This window comes from Lissotriton helveticus, chromosome 1_1 (genome assembly GCF_964261635.1).
Source record: "Lissotriton helveticus chromosome 1_1, aLisHel1.1, whole genome shotgun sequence".
NCBI lineage: Eukaryota > Metazoa > Chordata > Amphibia > Caudata > Salamandridae > Lissotriton > Lissotriton helveticus.
Genome location: NC_136057.1, coordinates 832,317,069 through 832,336,033, shown reverse-complemented (window position 1 = coordinate 832,336,033; position 18,965 = coordinate 832,317,069). Strand labels below are relative to the sequence as shown.

At 45.1% G+C, this 18,965-nt stretch overlaps 1 protein-coding gene across 3 annotated transcripts in view; it reads left to right on the top strand.

Moving 5' to 3' along the window:
* WASHC3 (WASH complex subunit 3) overlaps positions 1–18,965 on the top strand; it is a 69,141-nt gene that overhangs the window by 13,733 nt on the left and 36,443 nt on the right. For all 3 annotated transcript variants that reach the window (XM_078674660.1, XM_078674650.1, XM_078674643.1), the window contains one exon: positions 8,663–8,791. In XM_078674660.1, coding sequence (XP_078530786.1) covers positions 8,663–8,791 — 129 coding nt within the window. The remainder of the gene's footprint in view (positions 1–8,662; positions 8,792–18,965) is intronic.

The window sequence follows — 18,965 nt, the reverse complement described above, 5'->3', positions numbered from 1 at the left end:
AAATAATTTTTCTGCTGAAGTGGGAATGCTCACGATGGTTAGATAATAACACTTGAAACCCCAAATTCTATCTTGATTTGAGGGGTTGGTTACATCACACCTTAATGATGCAGTGAGATTAACATGGTGCTGGATTCCTACCTGGTAGACAGAGAGGTAGAGCATCACTTCTAGGAGAAATTCTGGGATTTCTTTGAGGCTCAAAATGGTTTCTGAGGATGCCTGGGAACTCAAGATGGGGGGCATGGAGAATCAAATGGAATAATTACAGATTTAATGAACTTCAGAGACTGCCTGTGTTCCCTTATGTCGACATATGGGTGATGATGATCTACAGGTTGACAGTCTCATTTTTTAAAGAGACTTTTTCACAGATCTTTGAAATACTTTTACACACCCTTAGGCTTAAAATCTAGTTGCTCTTCTATCTGGGCTTTCAGATGTTCACACTAATTGACTTAGACCTCTGTATGTCTCTTTTGAGGGGTCTTGCTCCCCATTTTTCTTTCATATGAATTATTTGGGTTCCAATGCCTGTGGCCATTAATCTGTCAACCTGCAGATCCAGTCGTGCATCTAGTTCCCTGTCTAGCCCTTTTATGGGAAACCTCTCTTCCTCAGTGAGACCCTAAACTCCAAGTTAAAATCACCACTGAAACCATAGGGAGTATTTTGTATGTGTGCAAATGTATGTAATCATATTGCTAGAGCACAGGCCTAGATAGGGAGCATGGAAATGCCATACATATTATGGAAACAGAACTCTAGATCTGGTCATGGTTGGGGAATGATTAAGTATTGTGTACAGGGAGTGTAATGCAGTTAGTTGCAGGAGTGAAGTGTTCATCTTGATAAAGGGGAGAGAGATTGTTCCAGATCTTTGCCACACAGAAGAAACATGCTAAAACTTGTAGGTTGTGTTTTTTTTCTTCTTTGTTATATTTCTTGGTCTCAGGTCTGACTTTCTCCAGAGGTGCTCAGCTTTTCGGCGAGGAATGCAAAAGCTTCAGTAGTTAAAGCCTTGAAGGTGATGGCAGCACAGTTTCATCAGGAAGGAATGATGTGATCGTAGTTAACAAGCCCTTTCAGTCGGCTAGAAGGTCCTGCTTCTCAGAAACCTCTGTCGACTCAGGAACGTCAGTAGATCCACCATTCAAGTTGGATAGGACAAGGGCTCGGCTTGTGCCTCGGAAGTCTGATTCTGGGAGGTGGGAGAGTAACGATGTGTAGGGCGTGAGTGGAGTTGGCATGCTTGGAAGGAATAGTTGAGATATGCGGAATGGCAGTGTTCCTTGCCTGGATTTGTGCCTGATGACAGTTGGAAGAGTCAAATGTTAATAAACTGGCACACAGGACCTATGTGCCTTTCGAGGGTGTTTACAAGGAACTTTGTACGACCTACATGGTTTAACATAACCCTATTTTACCTTGAGTGTCTGGACATCGACTTCTATACTTTTTAGGGCTCGGCCTACGTCACCACGAAGTGGGGCGGAGCTCCGAGCTCCTATTGTTAAAGAAAAAAAAAAAGTTTCTTTAGGGCTCGGGAAAGAAGCATTCCTTAGTGCGCAAGCTTTTTTTTATTATCTGAATGGTGATTGGTCGTCGCGGTGCTGTTTTTGTAGTAGGCTTGATGCCATAGGGCATATGTAATGTTAGGCGGCCATGTTGGCATATTCTGTGCGGTTACGCGCACGGCAGACTATTAATCTTAATTAGGAGCTGTCAGAGTGCCCGTGTAATGCAATCCAGATGGTCTGAGCGGTGAGCGCGTTCAATGTAAAATGACGAGAGGAGAGGCAGCAGGCGAGGCTCACAGAAGATGACTCGTACGTGCTCGTCTACACTGTAGTTCTTGTGTTTCCTGAATACTCTCATTTTGGTGCTTTATTTTGCTCTCTTTCAAATATTCTCACAATAATGTCAGTGCTAACCAAATGGCAAAAAGTCTAGCGCGTCTTAGCATGACCACAAAATAATGTCTATTTAGTGAAAATCGTTTAAGCACTGTGCAATTGACAGCTTTTTCGAATGCTTATTAACACTCACAACTACTTAAGGGAGGCCATTTCACCCAGTTGTGTTCGTACAAGAATAGCTGCCTGAACAGCTCGAACCACCTCTGCTTCACAAAAACGGCATTTCAAGAAAGCCACCCCTCTAGCACACCGACCCTACTCCCCCCCTCATTAAATCTGTCCATTATAGAAATTACCGGGTGTCATTGTCTTTCACTAGTTTTTATTGAGAATCTTTTGCAGTTTGCAAAGTTATTTGAGTAGCCTTGGGCAATGTGTCCCACTGTGTGGATAACATCTAAAGTTAAAAACATTGTACGTGAGATGTTATGATACATGGCTTACTGTTGCAGGTATTGTTACATTTCCTATTACACAAAAAGTTTGAAGGGACTTATGTGTTAGAGAGTATGCTGGTTTTTTTGTAATTTATTTTAATCCTTGCCTTAGTGGGAGAACAAAGCATCCAATCTATTGGGCCCCTCTCTTTCAAGCATGAGGACACAGGGAAGCGTAGGAATGTAACACTACTGTGACAAGATGAGATAAGAAGTGCATAGGGAGTGCATAGGGAGCGCAGAGTGCATAGGGAGCGCAGAGTGCATAGGGAGCGCAGAGTGCATAGGGAGCGCAGAGTGCATAGGGAGCGCAGAGTGCATAGGGAGCGCAGAGTGCACAGTGCATAGGGGGTGAAGAGTGCACAGTGCATAAGGAGTGCATAGGGAGCGCAGAGTGCATAGGGAGCGCAGAGTGCATAGGGAGCGCAGAGTGCATAGGGAGCGCAGAGTGCATAGGGAGCGCAGAGTGCATAGGGAGCGCAGAGTGCACAGTGCATAGGGGGTGAAGAGTGCACAGTGCATAAGGAGTGCATAGGGAGCGCAGAGTGCATAGGCAGCGCAGAGTGCATAGGCAGCGCAGAGTGCATAGGCAGCGCAGAGTGCATAGGCAGCGCAGAGTGCATAGGCAGCGCAGAGTGCATAGGGAGCGCAGAGTGCATAGGGAGCGCAGAGTGCATAGGGAGCGCAGAGTGCATAGGGAGCGCAGAGTGCATAGGGAGCGCAGAGTGCATAGGGAGCGCAGAGTGCATAGGGAGCGCAGAGTGCATAGGGAGCGCAGAGTGCATAGGGAGCGCAGAGTGCATAGGGAGCGCAGAGTGCATAGGGAGCGCAGAGTGCATAGGGAGCGCAGAGTGCATAGGGAGCGCAGAGTGCATAGGGAGCGCAGAGTGCATAGGGAGCGCAGAGTGCATAGGGAGCGCAGAGTGCATAGGGAGCGCAGAGTGCATAGGGAGTGCATAGGGAGTGCAGAGTGCATAGGGAGTGCAGAGTGCATAGGGAGTGCAGAGTGCATAGGGAGTGCAGAGTGCATAGGGAGTGCATAGGAAGTGCAGAGTGCAGAGTGCATAGGGAGTGCAGAGTGCAGAGTGCATAGGGAGTGCAGAGTGCATAGGGTGTGCAGAGTGCATAGGGTGTGCAGAGTGCATAGGGTGTGCAGAGTGCATAGGGTGTGCAGAGTGCATAGGGTGTGCAGAGTGCATAGGGTGTGCAGAGTGCATAGGGTGTGCAGAGTGCATAGGGAGTGCAGAGTGCAGAGTGCATAGGGAGTGCAGAGTGCATAGGGAGTGCAGAGTGCATAGGGAGTGCAGAGTGCATAGGGAGTGCAGAGTGCATAGGGAGTGCATAGGGAGTGCAGAGTGCATAGGGAGTGCATAGGGAGTGCAGAGTGCATAGGGAGTGCATAGGGAGTGCAGAGTGCATAGGGAGTGCAGAGTGCATAGGGAGTGCAGAGTGCATAGGGAGTGCAGAGTGCATAGGGAGTGCAGAGTACATAGGGAGTGCATAGGAAGTGCAGAGTACATAGGGAGTGCATAGGGAGTGCAGAGTACATAGGGAGTGCATAGGAAGTGCAGAGTGCAGAGTGCATAGGGAGTACAGAGTGCATAGGGAGTACAGAGTGCATAGGGAGTGCAGAGTGCATAGGGAGTGCAGAGTGCATAGGGAGTGCACTAGGCACACACACCTCCAGGCACCAGTGCACTCTTCCACCAAACACACACACCAACAGCCATCAGTGCATGCATCAATTGTTAACGCATCCACAATTAACTTTTGTACCAATCGCAGTATGATACACTTTACTTTTAAACATATTCATGTAAAGCACAGCATGACAGCATTGGTAAAATTACAATACAACTCACATATTACCACTGCACACCACATGCACACACTCCATCACACATGACGAAAAGACATTGCCATTTACAATACCATTAGCTCAAAATCAAATAAATCCGAGCCCGATTGCATTTCTAATGCTTGTTTATTATTCTTTTTAAAAGTGATAGTGTTTTTAGCATTTTGTTGTTATGGCGAATTCCAAAATCAAATAAGACAGTCTTTGGGAAGAAATGGTATATTAGTGAAATACCTTTTCCACGAAAATAGATTGTTTTTGTGATAAAGTTATACCGGATTAAAGAAAAGAAAAAGGTCTTGCAATTCATGGAACAATAGGAATTTTACAAATGAATTGTTGTAAAAAAAAAAGTTATGAAGTTCTTTCTTGTCTGTCACAGTCCAGTACTGCAACAGTGAAGGAGTCGAAGCAAAGACAGGGGAATAAAATAACTAAGACAGGCTAAGAAGGGAAACAGGTTAGGAACTGAGAATGGTGGGTGGGATACATGAGTTGGGGGAGTTTTTAGAGTGGCCTGGTCAAAAAAGTAATAGCTCCCTCAAGAAGGAGTTAAGGGTGGTGGTTGGATGTGTTGGCGAAGGAAAATTGAAGGTACCTGAGAGTGTTTAAAGGTGGGGTCAGGGATTGGGGAGTTAAGGAGGAGCTTTCCCTGTAAAAGAGAATGTAAAATGAAGGTAGGGAGGGAACCTCGCCTTAAAAACTGGGCAGGAAAACCAACCTGAAGAGAATTCTTTATTCTCTGAAAAGGGCTTTATCCAGGTTGATTTTGTCAACCTGACGAAAGCCATTTTTAGAAATAAGATTGTAATTAATTGTTGGATGAAACTGATTTGTCAGGACTAGCTTCTTCAGCAGGATTTTCATGACATTCAAATAGAACCAGTATTCTTTGTGGTTCGTGTTTTGAAGGCTTGGTTGCTATTAATAGTGAAGCCAAGTGACATAGCTTTCATGGAGTTGAAAGATGCATTTATCCCATCTTTGTCGGAGAACCATTCCTGGATCTAAGCTTGTTTAATATTGGTGAAGCGAATATTGATGAAAAACACCTTCAGAGACGTGCAGTCACAATTCTGACGCCCAAAGCTTTGTGAAAGCTCCAAAAAATGGATATCTTTAGTGCAAATCAAAAACGGGAAGTAGTGCAGATGTTGCCTCTGCATCTGAAATATACAGTTCTCATGAGTGGCAATTCGAGGTTTCTACAAAAAAGTAAATTACGCTGCGAAATTGACCGTAATGAACTCATAACAAATTAGAAATATTTGTAAAAGTTAAGACAGATCTGTTAAATGAGCATGAATGTGCAAACTGTGCAGACACAAAAGAAGATTATTCTCTGTAGGTGCTGGTTCCTATTGAAAATGAACACAATAAATCTAAAAGGGGGTAGGGATTGTTCGTGATTCCCAGCACACATAGCCAAACAGCAACAGAGAATGATACCTGGGAGGAAACCCTTACATACAACTGGGGATTGTTGATTTGTTGATGAAAGTTCCTGTCATTTGAAGGTGTAATGTGTAATGGTGAGCCAAAATAGGTTTAAAGTGAAATCCAATATCACTGCTACATAATCTTAAAACATATCACTTGAAACATTTTTCTTGAAAACATACAGACGTGTCTGCGTCACCTGCACACAATTTTAAGTATTGGGACATTTGAAAAATCAGTATATCTGGTTCTGTTACTATACCTCATGCTTGGTGTACTCTTTCACTAAATCAGTTAAACACATTTACTTTTCACATATTATCTGTAGTTGCACACTAATATCTAGTGTTCTTCATTGCATGGCTGGTTACACCAAATTATGGGAGGCTGGAGGAAAGTTGGGTTTCATTTGACATCTAATGGCAAATTATTTATTTGTGTTTCTGTTTGCTGGTAACTTATGTTAGGATGCCTTTTTGACAAATACCCATCCTGTGGGGGAAAAGTTTAAGGAATTATGACCACATTATTTTTGACATTTTATTTATCAAAGATCTCTGCACTGGCATTCATCAGAAGATGTAATGTAGAAGACAGTGGGATCACCTCAGGAAAAATAATGGGAGAATTGAAAATATATCTTAGGGGAGATGCCAACTTTCCACCCTCTCTTCTTCCTATGATGCTGCTTCTGCCACTTAAGGATGTGGACAGCAAGTCTAGGGCACAGGCAGTCCTAATCCCTGTCTATGTTGAGGAAAGCCCATTTCGAAAGATATTTGGGATTGGTATTCAACATCAAAGAATTCAGCGTGAAGGCTTACATAAGCTCCAACATTGAGAAATGTAAGAGTATTATGGATCAGTATTGAGACACCTTTTGTTGTTGAAAAACACCATGTTGTGGGGGTGGTGGGTTATTGGGGGAAAGGCTCCTTGTCTCTCAGGATTTCTCCCTCTTTTACAAAAGCTGTGTTGCTTTCTAACAGCGAGCCCTAAAAGAGGATTGTGCCCCCTTCTCCATCTCCTACAGATCCGGCTCATGTGGGAGGATGATGCTTTGACCCATACCCCAATGGCCCCAAGCTCTCCTCAGAAGGTGTACCTGAGCAACATCGTCAGTCTTAATTGGGGGTCTCAGTCACACCTTGGATTGAAGAGTTAAGCCTTGACAGGAAAATGTAAAATAGAGCTCCTTTCCTCCGCAGAGCATCACCATGCCCTCTCATCCACCTTAATCTTCCCGCAATTCTCACTATCAATGTTCAGAGCGGGCATGCAGCCTAGTCTGTCAGTCATTTGGCCATCAGTGAGCCATCTTTGTTGTGACGAAATCCTCGTTACTTGCTTTGTTACGTCTTCCGGGAATCCCAACACAGGGACTAAGGTTGATGAGACGGCAAAGTGCTGCTCTGCGGAGGAAAGGCGCTCTATTTGTGTTCTGAGTCCGGAGGAGAACCCTCAAAAATTGTTGGAAAGGGTTCGAAACACGTCAACAATTTTTTAAAATCAAAACCAAACAAGTGTTTTATTTATGCATCTCCACTGTAGCTCATGTGACAAATTAATTCACAGTTGTATAAGAAATTAGGTTGGAGCTCAGTAGGACCACTATTTGGTAACTGCCCTTGCAGAATATATACATAAATTGTTTCATTTGTGAAGCAGGGGCTATTGTTATATTTTCAAAATTCGTTTGATTACACAGAACCAGAGCTATGGTATGTTTTGCACTGTGATGTCTTATATGTAATGTGTAAAGTTTTTGTGTTTTGTTCAATGTTGTACATATTGTAAGTGTTTTCTCCATGTGGTGTAAATATTGATGTATTTATTCAATTGGTGGAAATTTGAAACCAAATATTTCTTTTGAAATTTGTTTTTGTTGCAAATTATAAAGACAAAAGATAAAAAACGAAACATTTGAGAATAAATCATGAAATGATAATAACAGTTCAGGAGTGTGGTCATCAGGTTTGAATGACAGAGTGAATGAGTATCAGTATTAGCATCTTATTGTTGCTTTTTATATTTTTATAAAATGGCATTACCACAGAGGGGGGGTGCACTGCCACGATAACCTCAACTGGTTACGTAAAATAGAAGCAACCAAAACAAGTGATGCCAAACATGTAGCAAGCAAAATCAGTGAGACATGTAAATGGATATTGGTTGCAGAAAATGTAATTTGAGCACATAGGTTTGCAGTGCCTTATGACATTTTGAGTGGAAATAATAGTTGCCACAAACCCGTTTGCTTGTTGTCAAATATACCTTCCTCTGATGCCCTCCTTGCTTGTGTTAGTCCAAGTACTTTACCACACAGTCTTTGTTGAAGATTAAGGATTGAAAATACTTCGTTTGTTTGCAGTATTTCAGAAACACTTGATTGTTAACCATTAAGCTATTGAAGTTATACTATGTTATCCTGTATACTGTTTTACTTCTGAAACATTCTAGTAGAATTAAAAACTATATGCTTTGTAGTACGTTAAATTGTGTACCGAATGATTTGTTTGATTCGCTGCTGTACCCCTGGTAGCGAATCCAACAGATTGTAATCTTTAATGTAAGCCTTTCCTATTTCTGGGTACCTTTTGAATAATGTAAGTAGAATGCCAGTGGGGTTAATTCAGATATAACAGATAGGAGGGCTGTAGATGAGAGAAGAAGACTGTGTACTGATGTGCTTCGAAATGTATGATCCAAATTTTCTAAGTGAACGTCTTGGAAGAAAACAATTCAATGAGATGTTGCTTGTAAGTCCAATGTTAATTCTTAGAACTGTGGCAACACTTATTAGAACCTGCTATATAAGAACGTGATCCACATGACCTTTCACACTAATAGCAGGGTGAACCATCTCCTTAAATTGCTCACTTTTATTATTGACTGAACTTGGTGATACGCCTAAATGTGCTCTGGCAGTAGTTTAGTCTCTGCTCCTTTGAATTTAGGGTGAACATGGAACTGTTATTTTGATTTTCTACTTCTGTTTCTGATTTCAGCTGTCTTCCATTCCTGGTCTTGAAGGTGTTAAGCTTGAAGTACATAATGCAAATCATATAACCAATGGGTTTGTGCCAGTACCACCCGGTGAATCACTGCAGCCTTCACCCGTCACTCCACAGTCAGAGGTAGGTAACCATGACCTAAAACTGCATTTAAATGTGTTTGTTTTTTCGGATACTGACCTGGAAAGCGAATAAAAGATGTGAAGTGGAGGTACCGAATTAGTTTTGGGATATTTTATTACTAATAATGTTGGGCAACTCATTCTTTAGGTGAACATGTCACAGAAATAAGCTTGTGGTCACTTAAGGTACTAATGAAACCTACAATTTACTTTGTGTCCCTTTTTAGGTCTCTGCTAGCGTAGGCTGCGCACATGCGCAGTCTCGCTGGCAAGATTTAATGACTGAGTAGCGAGGGTTAACCCTGTCCCTCTTCTCCATTGGCTGGACTCCTAAACGGCGTCCAGCCGTTGGAGAAGAGGTCTCAGTGACTTCATTCTTTGGTTGTAAGCCCCGTCTTTTTTGGATTGGGGGGCGTGTTTTTTAGGTTTGTTCTACCCTCTTCTCCATTGGCTGGAATGGTAAACAACAAGTCAAAAACACGCCCGTTGTTTACATTCCAGCCAATGGAGAAGAGGGGAGAAAGAAAAACATGCCCCCCAGTCTGGAGAGGACGGGGCTTAGTGACAAATGGCGAGCGCGTGGAACGCTTGTTTTTTTTTCTGGGTAATCCTGTGTGCGAGCTCGAGCACTATGGCGTGTGCTCTGTCAGATCGGGCGCCGGCCTGTCAACCTGAAGCTTCCTCTACTGCCGAGTATGGGTCTCTTCCCCTCTTCATTCTTGGTGAGCACTTAGGGAGCGAGACCTCTCCCTCGCATCTGGGAGCTCGGGCCCGATGTGGAGTGCACTGCGAGGCCGGGTGATTTCTCGTTCAGTAAACGGCGCTCAGTGGGTCCGGCGGCAGTCCGTGACGTCAGGAGAGTACGAACGAGCGGAGTTTCTGTGTCTGCGAACCTTGGAGCACGGCCAGCAATTACCCGTGAGTACATAGAATGGGGGTCTTGCAGAGACTGGAGTTCGGTGTCTGGTATACGTGCACGGCTAGATCGATTAGCTATTGTACAGAGGGCTTTGGGTTCTTCATTCTCTGGACCTTCGCCAGCCGGTACTCTCCGCTCCCCTGCCTAATTTAACAGGGTTGAGAGTGGATTTTGAAATAAATGTGTGTGGGGCGGTAACGGGCTTCTGTTGTGTGCGTCCTCTTCCTCCTTGCCGTCGCCACGTCACCGGCCTAGTGGGTTCCCAGGGAGCGGCTGGCGGGCCTAGCACTGATAATTTCCCATTAAGCCTTGTGACATTTCAGTGTGCGTGAAACGATATTACCCCCTGGCGCTAGCACCTAAAACATTGCATGCCTTCGATCAGTTTCTGAGTACACTATCTTCATCCACTTCCCTTCCTGTTTACTGTTCCCGTCGCCTGAGGCTTCGTTGCAGAGTCCAAAAAGATCATCCGTCCAAGGGTATAGTGAGTGTTCCCGTTCTAGGTATAGCCCCTCTAGACCACCTAATACCCGTTAAAAAATTATAGTAAACCATTGTTCCTGAAAGCCCCTACTTACCTCGCTATGTCGCCAACACAATGGAGGTAGGCCTGCTTTCCCCCATGACAGCACGGAGCTCCTGAGTTTCGGTTTCTCTCCTCCACCCCCTCAGGACAAAACTGGCAACGCGGCCGAGCAAGTTCAGTGTCTGAATTCGACTAAGATTGTGACCTGGCGAGGCCAGTTTCAATCATGGCATGTGTAACCGAAATTTGCTGTGTGGGTGTGTGTGTGTGTGTGTGTGTGGTGTGTGTGTGTGTGTGTGTGTGGCTTGTGTGTGTGTGTGTGGCTCTGTGTGTTTGTGGCTCTGTGTGTGTGTGTGTGTGGCTCTGTGTGTGCAATAGGTCTCCTTTCCCTCTGCTCCCTGTTGAAGGTGCTCCTCCTCCTGTAGAGGGCTTCGCTGGATTACCCCCGCAGATCTCTTACTCTGCAGTTTCTGCCCCTTTGGTGTCCCCTCCCCCTGCTCTCTGTGGAGCTCAGCCTGCTAAGGTCTGACTTGGCCCTGCCTCCCGCCACAAGACACCTCCTAGGCTCTCCCTGCCCTCAGGGACAGGCCAGCCAGCTGCTTTTGAAGAAGAACTGAAGCTCCCTGGCCCTGGTTTGCATTGTAATTCAGACCCTGACAGACCGTCGGAGCCAGGCACTATTTAACTAAATTGTTTGCATCGCAGCGCCGGGGTGTGAGGCACAACAAAAGGCACTCGCGAGATAATTAAAAACCCAGAGACGGCCAGTCACCCAGTTCAACCATAACGAGTCACTAAACAGAGACTCCCTTAATGGACTGCTTTCACTTCACCCTTCTTGGCAGTACCTCAAATATTTAACTTAAACAAACACCTCTGCGCTGCTTCGTATTTCATAGATTTCATACATTCATTAAAATAATTCATACGTTATTTAAAAAAATTGTGATTTCGGTAGCAGGACAAAAAGCGGAAAACCTGAGCCATTTATCAGGCAGCGGACAAAAAACCCCCCAGCAAGTTCTAACTAGACTCTGGTGTTTATTCGAATTGGCACATTTCTAATGGTATGCAAGGGAAGCAGGGTGGGGGGCAGGGGGGAGGTGGGAGCGTAGCTGCCTGCCAAGGGGAGGAAGCGCCGGCCCGCCGCTGGTGTTCCTGTTGTAATCCGAAGCCGGCTGTCTGACCCTCCCTGGCAGCAGAGCAGAGACGCGCTGCCGACCCTGCGGCAGCTGAGCGGTCACCACTGGTCCCCTCCGAGCGTCATCGAGGGCTCAAGGCTGACTTTTTATAATCACAGACCTGAAGACACGCCGGCGCGCATCCACGCCTCGTTCCCGCAGGACAGAGGCTCAGCCTGCAGTGATGAGGACGAAAAGTAGCAACTGCCTGTCACTGCTCGTCTGCATCCAAGGTACTGTAACTTGTCTGCAGTATTTACATCACTCCTGGTTATCACCAGTTCAAAAATGCTTGCCAAGGTTGCTGACTTAAAATAACATCTTTTGTGGCCATTGTTTGCGTGTGTTTTATCACGCTCCATGCCTCTAATTGATTGCTGGTGGCAGCCTTAAAACCTGCTCCACCGTGCAAGCTACTCTTGCAGAGTTGTCCTAATTAAGAAAGCAATACCGAACATAATTACCGGGCAGAACAAATAATCAATGGCACCGCGATGACTGGAGCATGAAATGTCACCATGAACGAGACGACGACTCTTGGCAGGCGCTGTGTGTGTGTGTGTGTGTGTGGCTCTGTATGTGTGTGGGGCTCTGTGTCTGTGTGTGGGGCTCTGTGTCTGTGTGTGGGGCTCTGTGTCTGTGTGTGGGCTATTCACACTTTACTCAATCTCTACTGCTCTCTAATACGCTCAATTCACACTCTACTACTCACTCTACTAATCACACTCTAATACTCCCTCTAACTACTCTCTACTACATACAAGTCACACTCCTCACAACTCACTCAATTACACTATCCACAATTTTATACTCACTCTCTACTACTCTACTACTACACTCTAATACTCAAAAGTACTAACTAACTACTGCTCTCTAATATATACTCTATTTCAAAAGTCATTCACTACTCACTCTACTAAATAGATAGACTACTCCAAATACTATCTACGACTCACTACACTAAATCTATTTCTATATAGTAGTTTTCATTACTCACTACTACTCTGTCTCTACTACTCGCTAACTCCTACACGCTCTCTACACATTATCTACTACTCACTCTATACTACTCTCTACTAATCTACACTACTCACTAACTACTATTGCCTACAACTCACTCCTACTCTACTCTATACAAGTATACTCTCTATTAATAAACTAGTCACTATCTACTAACTATTAATCACTGCTAATACTCTCTACTACTCTCTAATGCTCACCTATTGCCATTGTAAATGACAATACCATTTATTTATGTTGTAAAAAAAAATTGCCATTTGCAATGCCAATAGCTCTAACAAAGATGAGACCATTGCATTGTAAATGTGTGTTTCTGATAGAGGCTTGTAACTGCAGATTCCTCACCTTGTCAGTTTCTCCAGGCACCAGACTGGATATGGAAAAATGTTATGCCACTTCCCTCACCTGTTGGTGAGTGGCGTTGTGTGGTTCTGCATCTGGTCTGTCCTGCTCCTCCCTGCATGTGATGTCATGGCTACTATATCAGCACCACCACGTCTGTGCACTTGATGTCTGTTGCTTTCTTTCCACGCCTTCTGACACAAATTTGGTGCTGCTTCGAATTCTGTCAGCTTGACAGAATTTTTATTCCCTCTTTGTTTTGAGTGTCCTAGGGACATGCCCTCTCCAAAACCCACAGGGTTTAAACTCTTTAAGGATTGTAACCACCCGATGTCGGTGACAGACACCCACTAATTCAGCCTCTAGTGTCTCGGCTCCAAGCACAAATCGGCATTGTGTGATTGCTGCACAAAGATGAAGCAAGAGGCCATCCGTGAACGGCTTACCTGCCGTTGTGGAACTTGAAGAAAGCCCAATCTTGGTTGAGGGCATGGACATGCTCTTGAGGCAGATCTTGCAATCGTTCATCGTCAAAGTCACAAAGCGTAGGTAATTAGAATAAGTCTAAAGAAATAATTCCAACCACTCCCACCTTTCAGAGTCACACGACACTCCTAGTAACTCTAGTCCATAGAATTGTTATTCCCCTCCCCGCCCCTTCTGGAATAGATTCTGATGCTGCAGCAGATGCACCCTGACTTCCCGGGCAATCAGCAATGCCACAACAGGTTTGTGAGGTGAAAACAGCCCTAGATAAAATCTTTGGTACTCCTTCGGCTCTCGCTGGAGTTCCTTTGTGCCCTACAGATGTGAGGCAGTCCTAAATCCAGTCACCACTGGTGGACTCGTCCCCAACTGTGCCTCGTGACCTCAACCTGAGGCTGGCCCCATGTGCGAAAGTTTTCAGATTCAGAAGCTCTGTAGCAACTTCAACTTCCCAGGGGTCACAAGCAACCCACTATTACCCCCCCCCCCCCCATTCAGTTCCTGAACACCGTTACGATGAAAATGCTGAAGATGAAAGCCTTCATGATGATGAAAACTTAATCTTGGATCTGCAGAGGGGTCTGGACATGGCACCAGACATTGGTCTTTCGACTGTTAATCCTGCTTCAGAGAACTCTGCCACCTTTGTTACTCGAATTCCGAGGGCAGCGTAAGTGTTGGGCCTTACCTCAGAGGATGATAATCCTCTGAGGTAAATACTAATGTACTCACTGAGGTCCTTCAACCAGGTCAAATAAATTGGTAATCTCTCCTCGCACCTAGGAAAATCCAGGATCTTGCACCCCAGTCAATAGACAAATTGCAAGGCGGCACAGACCTACTCCTGGTAATCTGGGCCTCCACACAGAACACCCCACAATGGAAAACCTGGTGGTGCAGTTGTTTCTAAATTGTCAGTTCCAACATGTTTCCCGCTACCCTGCTAGACAGGGAGTTGAAACCTATAGAGACATTTGCCAAGCACGTGAAATGGCTGTCAGGGAGTTACTCTCATGCGTTGTGGAACAGAGTGACGGACTTCTTACCAGCTGTCCCTGATGACTTCCAGCCATCCCCCGCAACACCTTATTCAAGAAGGCCAGGGCACCCAGTAAGATACTTCATATGTTTAGGTCTGGACTCTACCGACTGTCTCAGTAGAGCATTCAGAACCAGAGTGGTGCTTCTGCACCATGCTTGGATTTGCTCCACTAGCTTTTCAAACATCATCCAACAATCTTTATTGGACATGCCATATGATAGTTCTGGGCTCTTTGGAGCGAAGGTTACTCTGACATGGAAGGATTTAAAGAGAGGTAGGCCACGGCACCCTCTCCAGGCCTACCTCTGCCTGCTCTGCAGTTCTCCCAGCAATCTCACCCAGTTTTGGGCTTCGGCAAGGGGTACCAGCAGAGGCAACAGAGAAGGCACCTCGGCAACAGCATGCTTCTCAGTCCTTTCAGGGTAGAGGCAAGGGATCAGGCCAACAGCATCTAGGTCCCTAGGTTCAACACATAACCCAAATCCCAACCTCCTCTGCTGCAGTTGTCTCCGAAGCACTGGAAATCACCCTCAACCGCTCAAGAACACCTGGAGGGACGCCATATCACTGTCTACCTCCCTGGGTAGAGGAGCATCACATCCAAATGGGTGCTCCTGATTGTGGAACATGGGTACTCCCTACCCTATCTGTCGCATCTCCTGGATATGCTTCCCACACCACACCACTTCCCGGAGATTAACTTGTCCATACTCGAAGGGGAAGTTCAAGCTGTGTTAGCCAAGGGAGCCATAGAGAGGGTGCTGGCATGAGAGATCAGGACCGGCTGCTACTCCTATTATTTCCTGGTGCAGAAGAAGGAAGGATTCGTCCCATTCTCGATTTTGACCCTTTTAAATTCTCCCTTCGGAGGTTCAATTTCAAACTAATCACCCTGCCCAGGTTCTGTCTGCCCTGAATCCGGAAGAGTGGATGGATTTGTTGAATTTGCATTGTACCTTCGCTTTATGGTAAGTGGTAAACATAGCCGGTTCAAAGTTCTCCCTTTTGGGGTTACCACAGCCTCAAGGGCATTTACCAAGTTTCTGGCAGTCATTGCAGCTCATCTTCGCAGACATGCCATTCGTATGTTTCCATATATAGATGACTGGCTGATAATAGTAGCAGAACGCAGTGCCTAGCACGCACTCAGTGCAAAAACGTTGCATTTCCAACCCCACTAAATTCAATCCTTCCTAGGAGAAGTCTTGGAAGGCAGAGATGGGCAAGTCGTAACCAAACCCACAGAGGGTGCTGACATACCAGCAGCTTCTGCCTTATTTTCAGACACTCCATCCTACCACTGTACAAACTGTGATGAAACTATTGGGCATGAAGGTTTCTTGCATAGCAGTAGTCCTGCACAATACACTGCACATGAGACCACTGCAAGAGTGTCTATCGTGGCAATTGGCAGAAGGGCATTGGGAGGATGTAGTGTTGGTAATGACAAGGGTCCAGCATTCTCCTTGCTGGTTGAGCAACAACAGTGTATTTATCAGCAGTCCCTATTTAGACCCCATCCCACAAGTGATCATTACCGCAGATGCCTTTCTCAGGTGCTGAAGTCCCCACCTTCACTACATGACAATCCAAGGTACATGGTATCGTCAGCACCAAGGTCTCTACATCAACTACTTAAAAGCGCTAGACATCAGACTAGACTTCAGAACATTTCTTCAGGTTAAAACTGTCCTCCTAAAGATGGAAACGTGATTGCTATGTTCTACATCCAAAAGCAGGGAGGGACCCATGCAAGGGGGAACCAACCCTCGAGAGGCACACATCTTTCGTATTTAGCAAAGGAGATTTGGCATTGGGCAACCTGCCACAACAGTCACCTCTTTGGGGAGCATCATCTGGGAGTGGACTAATACTTTGCGGACCTGCTCAGTAGGATGCATAAAAAGCAACAGCTGCATGAATGGGAACTCCACCCACAAGCCCTTCAAAAGTACTTCTACTGTTGTGTGACTTTAACCGCTTAACCGCGGTGGCAATTCCGCCGCAGTGCGGCGGTTTAGCACAGTAGGCGGGGCCGCGACGCCCAATGGACGTGCGCGACGGCCGTTGGCCGCCAGAGGCAGCGAATAGATCTGTTTGCAGTACCCAAAAACACAAAATGCCAAAACTTTATCACCAGATACCCACACCCTCAGTACAGGGACAGTGCTCTATGGATCAATTTGTCAGAGATATCTTCATCTGCTTTTACTTTTCCGCCTCTTCCCCTCACCCCATATGTTGTGGGGACGATACAAGTGGTGTCTGACTCTACTCTTGGTTGCACCAGCATAGTAATGATTGCCATGGTTCTCAAAGCTGCTAGAGAAGTCAGTCACCCCTCAGTAGAAGCTTCTAGCTTGGCCAGACCTCCTTCAGCACCAAGATCTTCTTAGACATCCTGATCCCAAACAGCTTAATCTAGCAATTTGGCACCTAAGTGGGTACTATAAGAATGCATGGTAATTCTAAAAGATGCTAGGAAACCTACTTCTCTTACATGCTTCTCATCCAAATGGAAGTGATTTAGGCACTATATTATTTACAAACAGATCAACCCGTTTACAGTTTCTGTACTGGACATTGTTTTCTAGCTTCTTCACCTTTATAAATGAAATCCAGAAATCCAGTATTTGTAAAGTGCACAATTACCCAAGGGTATCAAGGCACTGGGAGCCATTGGGAAGATTAAGTGAGCTATTGCCCAGAGTCGCATGGTGCTGGGCTAACCTGCCACAGGCACCGAGGATCGAACTGTGAACGCTTTGGTTTGGAGTCAGGCACCCTGGCAGTTGTTCCACACCTCTTTCTAACACAGAGTTTGCGCACACCTCCATTCAACTACACCTCACTGCAGTTGCAACATACCTTCAGAACAGACAACTTGTGTCCGTCTTTAGAGCGCTTGTTATTAAAGCATTCATGGAAGTGCTAGAAAGGCTTATTCCTCCAAAATGACCTCCTGCCCCTATGTGGAACTTTAACGTTGTACTCCGCATGACTTAATGACCATCCTTGTGATACTCTCCATTCTTGTGCATTACAGTATCTATCTAAAAAATTGGCTTTCCTTACAGCAATCACTTCACTTAGAACTTGTGTGTATGGATCCTAAACACTTGCATCTCACTAATATGTCTAAGCACTAACCCAAAATTCTTACCCAAGTTTGTCTCCTCTTTTTACATCAACCTAACCTTTGTGCTACCTGTCTTTTACCTGACTCTAAATCTGAAAGGGTGCACAGTCATTATATTAACAAAGCACTTATGTACTGTATTGCCAAAAATAAGCCATTTGAAAAGTCTAATCGACTTTTTGTCGCCTTTGCAAAACTCCATATGCAGACTGGTATAGACAGATGGATAGTTAAATGTAGCCAAACATGCTATGCTAGAGCTAAACGCAACCTACTAGTGCCCCAAAAGTGGAACTTTTCTGGTGAAGATATCTGCTATTGATATGTGTAAGGGAGTTATTTGGTCAACACCATGTGCATTCAGTAAGTATTACTGTGTTAGATGTGCTGTAAATTCACATGCTCCCTTGATCTACCCCAGAAGCAGGTGATGATCATATATATCTACCTTGCTTTCCACATATTACTCATATCATATAATCAGTACTCTCTCGCTAAGTAAATGCGTACCACTTACACTATTTACTTTTCAGCTGGAAAATAATCTGAGGTAGAGTTAGTGTGCTAATGCATTCTGGGATAGGGGAGGAGTCACAACAGTCTTGTGACTTGAACTTCTTTGAAGAAAAAGAAGTTGCAAAATATATAAATATATATAAAGTGCCCGAAAGCTTTTTCGAAGACGCACTCACAGGAGACACCAGTGTACACGGCAGCCAGCATTGAATTCCGGTAGTAATTCTATTTATTTCACCAACGCGTTTCGAGGCTGTCGCGCCTCTTTTTCACAGGCAGTTCCGGATGTGCTCAGGAGGCTCACATCACTTATTATATGCATGCAATGTCCTTTACGTATAGTACGTCAGTTTGTGAAGCATGATGGGACCTGTAGTCCCAGAGTGGAGCGGTAGTTGTCCTTTAGTAGGTTCTGGTACATCCAACTTGAGAACATTTATTACCCTCAGTGGGCCCACCAGTATGTCCGTTGGCCCATTTATCTTCTGTGCCGCAATTCAGGCATGGATATAGTTCCTACCATGCAGCTTCGCCTGTTATGCGACGGTGCAATCTTCCACGGCAGGGACGGCCGTGTAATTATGTTGAAAACAAAGTGCCCGAAAGCTTTATTGATGTACTCCTACCTTTTTAAACCCCTTCGCCTCTCCTGGCTGTTAAGTTGGTTGCCCTCCAGACAAAGGGTGTAGCTTTTTCTGAAGGAAGGTATAGAGGTACATCATAATATAGACTATAAGTCACTAAGCCATTTCTTCAGCTTCCTCCGTTCCTTCACATGCTGTTTACAAAACTGAAGAGCACTTTTCATTTTGGTTGGTTTGGTTAATCTGGGTTGGGGGGAGGGGCATTGCGGTTGAGAGACTACTGGGAAGTTCTTCGATCGACAATGAATGGCTCCCGTTTACTTTTCCGTCACTTACTGTCTCCTCACTCAATGATTATAAATATCAGGTCAGCCATGGACGCTTTCCGTAGTGGTTGTCTCTAAACGCTTCTCTGCT